Source organism: Centropristis striata, chromosome 3, assembly GCF_030273125.1.
Source record: "Centropristis striata isolate RG_2023a ecotype Rhode Island chromosome 3, C.striata_1.0, whole genome shotgun sequence".
NCBI lineage: Eukaryota > Metazoa > Chordata > Actinopteri > Perciformes > Serranidae > Centropristis > Centropristis striata.
Window position 1 is genome coordinate 5,943,777 of NC_081519.1, and position 4,463 is coordinate 5,948,239.

The 4,463-nt window shown below is 42.5% G+C and overlaps 1 protein-coding gene across 1 annotated transcript; it reads left to right on the forward strand.

Annotated features, from left to right (window-relative positions):
- Positions 1–322: 322 nt before the first annotated feature.
- On the forward strand, positions 323–2,401 carry LOC131966036 (green-sensitive opsin-like). Its single transcript, XM_059328542.1, has 5 exons — positions 323–713; positions 814–982; positions 1,121–1,286; positions 1,409–1,648; positions 1,757–2,401. Exons 1-5 carry the CDS (start codon positions 329–331, stop codon positions 1,853–1,855), a joined length of 1,059 nt encoding a protein of 352 aa, XP_059184525.1. The 5' UTR covers positions 323–328; the 3' UTR covers positions 1,856–2,401.
- The last annotated feature ends 2,062 nt before the right edge of the window (positions 2,402–4,463 follow it).

A 4,463-nucleotide genomic window follows, 5' to 3' on the forward strand; every position in this document is an offset into this window, starting at 1 on the left:
AAACCAATGAAGATAATGGCACTAACAGGTCATCCGTGATTCCAGACTTATTAGCTTGTTTTCATGATGTCACAGGAACTGTTGTTTAAACCAGGTTGACTCTTTAAGCAGGATTAGGAGAAGGTTTTATGTGGAGCAAATGAATTCCTGCCCTCACAGTCCGGTGATAAGATTAATTACTTGTTCTCTTCACAGTCTTTTAATCCTCTTTTGGCAATGTAATAATTGCCAAAGTGGTGGGGTATAAAAACACACTCCACACTCTGTCCACCAGCAGTCTTGGTTTTTTTTAGCTGAAGAAGCTCAACAAAACAAGAGACTATTGAAGATGGTTTGGGACGGAGGAATCGAGCCTAATGGCACAGAAGGCAAGAACTTCTACATTCCCATGTCCAACAGGACTGGGATTGTTAGAAGTCCTTTTGAATACCCACAGTACTATTTGGCAGATCCTATCATGTTCAAGCTTCTAGCTTGCTACATGTTCTTCTTGATCTGCACTGGAACTCCCATCAACGGTCTGACCCTGTTGGTTACGGCTCAGAACAAGAAGCTCCGGCAACCTCTGAACTACATCCTGGTCAACCTGGCTGTGGCCGGACTGATCATGTGCGCCTTTGGATTCACCATCACCATCACATCTGCTGTGAACGGCTACTTCATTCTTGGAGCCACTGCCTGTGCTGTTGAGGGATTTATGGCCACACTTGGAGGTATGAAGTATACTTCACTACCACAGAGCAGCTATAATGACATGAATGGCTCTCTGAGAATTTGTGATGCTCTTGTCTAAGATGCCTTTTCTCTTCACAGGTGAAATCGCTCTCTGGTCCCTGGTAGTCTTGGCTGTTGAGAGATACATCGTTGTCTGCAAACCCATGGGAAGCTTCAAGTTCACCGGCACTCATGCAGCAGTTGGAGTTGCTTTCACCTGGATCATGGCTTTTTCATGTGCTGGACCCCCACTGTTTGGCTGGTCCAGGTAAATCACATTTGTATTTACTTACAATAAATATGACGTAAAGTATGTAGATTTAAAAACATTAAGAACCACTCAAAAGTGTAGAAGCATAGTTATGAGGTTTGCAGATACTTTAGATGCTTCTTGAACCTCACACAGGTACCTTCCTGAGGGCATGCAGTGCTCCTGCGGACCTGACTACTACACTCTGGCTCCAGGCTTCAACAACGAGTCATATGTCATCTACATGTTTGTCGTTCACTTCTTCGTTCCCGTCTTCATCATTTTCTTCACTTATGGAAGCCTTGTGCTGACAGTCAAAGCTGTAAGTGAAGTTTAGCATGTAATGTGTACCTTATTCGAAATGCAAATGCATCTATTCTATGGTTGCTTTTTTCTGTCTCTGCTGTGAATTCTGATTATGTTTCCTGGTTTCCAACACTTCAGGCCGCAGCAATGCAGCAGGAGTCAGAGTCCACCCAGAAGGCTGAGAGGGAAGTGACACGCATGTGCGTCTTGATGGTCATTGGATTCCTGGTAGCTTGGGTGCCATACACAACTTTTGCCGCTTGGATTTTCATGAACAAGGGAGCTAGCTTCACTGCCCCGACAGCAGCTATTCCCGCCTTCTTTGCTAAGAGCTCAGCCCTGTATAATCCTGTTATCTACGTGCTGATGAACAAACAGGTTGGTTCAGTATATTGTCTTTTTTCTAGTATTTGCTTTCCTGTTCTTTGTTCAGTCCTGAACCATGTAACTCGTTTCTGATTTTGCCGTCTTTGCTCTCTTTTTCAGTTCCGTAACTGCATGCTGAGCACTGTTGGAATGGGCGGCATGGTGGAGGATGAGTCCTCAGTCTCTGCCAGCAAGACAGAAGTGTCCTCCGTCTCTTAAATACAAAGACATTTTCGTACACCTGGACATTTTCCTTTCGATGGTCTCTTTGGTTGTGAATAAACCTGGATGTGGACTAAGTGAAGATCAGGGATGTCTGGAGTACTTGACCAGTGATGAACAGCTCCAGCAACAAAATCAGAAACTGCATTTTCTGTTTGTTTTTTTTATTGGAAGGATGTTGGAACGTGTTTGTCATGTAGATGTGATTTAGAATCATTGCAAATAATGGTAAGATCTGTGAATGCTCACTTTGACTCTTCTTGCTGTCAGAGGTTACTCACTGAAACATTTAAACTATTTTGCATTATGGAATCTGCTCAACATCCTGAAAGAAAATTTGGTTTGAATGCAACAATATTCTTTTCTTTCTGTTTCATCAATGGGAACACACTTTGTATTGGGTTTTGTTTTTTTTTGTTTTTTAATTGAGCAACTGTATAAGTTGTAAAACTCCACGTTTCTGTCACTTGCTGGGTTGGTCAACCTGAACTGTAAACTTTGTATATATTAATGAACATAGATAAATAAATGCATGCATAAATATGTGTTGTCACATTGAGTTAATTTCAAACAACATGCCAAAAAAATACAGGCTGCCAATCATGTAAAAAGGTGATTATTAGGGGGTAGTAAAGGACAAGTGATTCAACTAGTAGTTTAACTACATTTCGCAATAGCTTGCTGATAGGTCAACAATGTGTTTATCATATTTGCATAGTGACTGAAGTAATCAATTTTTTAAATAATCTCTTTTAACCCATTTTGTTTGAAAGTCAACCAATGAAGCTACAAACATTCTAGGGCCATAAAATGTTTGTTTTTTTCATTCATTATCCTTAACCGATTATCCAAACTGGGGTAACGGGGGGCTGGAGCCGATCCCAGCTGACTGGGAGAGAGGCGGGTACACCCTGGACAGGTCGCCAGACTATCACAGGGCTGACACCTAGAGACAGACAGCCATTAATGCTCTCATACACACCTACGGACAACAGAGTCACCAATTAAACCTAAGCTGCGTGTTCTTGGACTGTGGGAGGAAGCCAGAGGACCCGGAGAGAACCAACACTGAAATGGGAAAACGAGCAAACTCCACATAGTAGAGCAGCAGGCCAGAGTCAAACCAGCGACCCTCTTGCTATGAGTGCTAACCACTACACCATCCTGCACGCTCTTATCTCTTGTCCTTACTAATTTGATTTATTGCTCTACCATAATGCTACTTCTCTCATGATCCATTAATCCAACACGTCATTATTGTCAGATGCCTCCTGCACTGACCCTCTCCACAGGCAGAATGCAGAGGCATGTGTAGGGCTTGAGAAGAGATAAGACATAAGAGCAGGGTTAACACAAGCCTCGGTGTTGTAAGTCTTGATTCAGCAACATTAGTTCTGGAAAGTGATGTTAAAATAATACAATTATTAAAAATATTTTTATTGTCCTAGAATGTTTATAGCTTCAGTGATTGACTTTCCAAACAAAATGGGTGAAAAAAAACATTTTAAAAAATGATTACTTGACAATTAATAGATTAATTACAATGAATTAATTTCTAAACAGAACAACTTGACACACACTGATGAGCTGCATCTCAAATTCATTTTCAGGTTCACATCTTTCAGATGAACATCTATGTGGCATTTGTTGTTGACCTGCTATCCCCCCCTAAACATCCACTGCTCACAACCTTCAATTTTCAATAAACTAGTGTCTCCTTGATCATTCTAGAGGAGCAAAGAGGTTTAACAAACAAAGAACATCCTCTGCTTGACCTTTTTATGCATGTGACCTGGTTATATGTAATTATATGTACTGTAAAATATGAGAGTCTGTACATTTGTTAGCTGCCAGATTTTGCTGAATATTCAGGTATAAATAAATTGTCTGCTACCGGCAAATGTTTAATAAGTGGAGGCTGTATTATTAGCCTGGCTAACGCCAGACTAATCACAAATGAGATTAGTCTGGAAACCAGCCATTAATTTCTCCGTAGAGGAGGTGTGGTTAACGATCCTCCAGAACCGTTTATTGGGCGCTAAGAATGTCTATCAAAAGCGTCTGTAGGTAGCTCTTAGCCAGTCGTATCAGTTATTACCAGAAAACGTATGTAGAGCGACAGAAATGGATGTTTACATAGCCAGGCTAGCCCTCTAGCATCTCTACTTTGAGACTAAAATGCTCAGTTGTGCTTCTGCAACTTTTTTCTGCAGCATGTTCTGGCTCTGGCTGAATCCCATAGACGCCTGCCTGGTACTTGTCACCGGCTCATTCGAGGGACCCTGGCCCCACCGCCTCTGCCCCCTCCGGCTCTCTCAGCACGGGATAAACCACCAGCTCCTGAGGACGCTGCCTCGGGCCCTGATCCACCAGGCCACAAGCCCCGCCGGCTCCCACCAGGATCGTCTTGTTGAACGCTCCGGTCATGTCTCGAAGACATCAAGGCCTGGATGGCCTTGAACTTTTTGAATTTCAATGAGAAGAAGACAGAAGTGATGGTGTTTGGCCCTAGTGGCTCTTGTGTGACCTCTCCTGTTGACTTGGGTACTCTGGCAGATTTTATAAGGCCGATTGTCACAAATTTAAGTTTTAAGATGGACAGTGA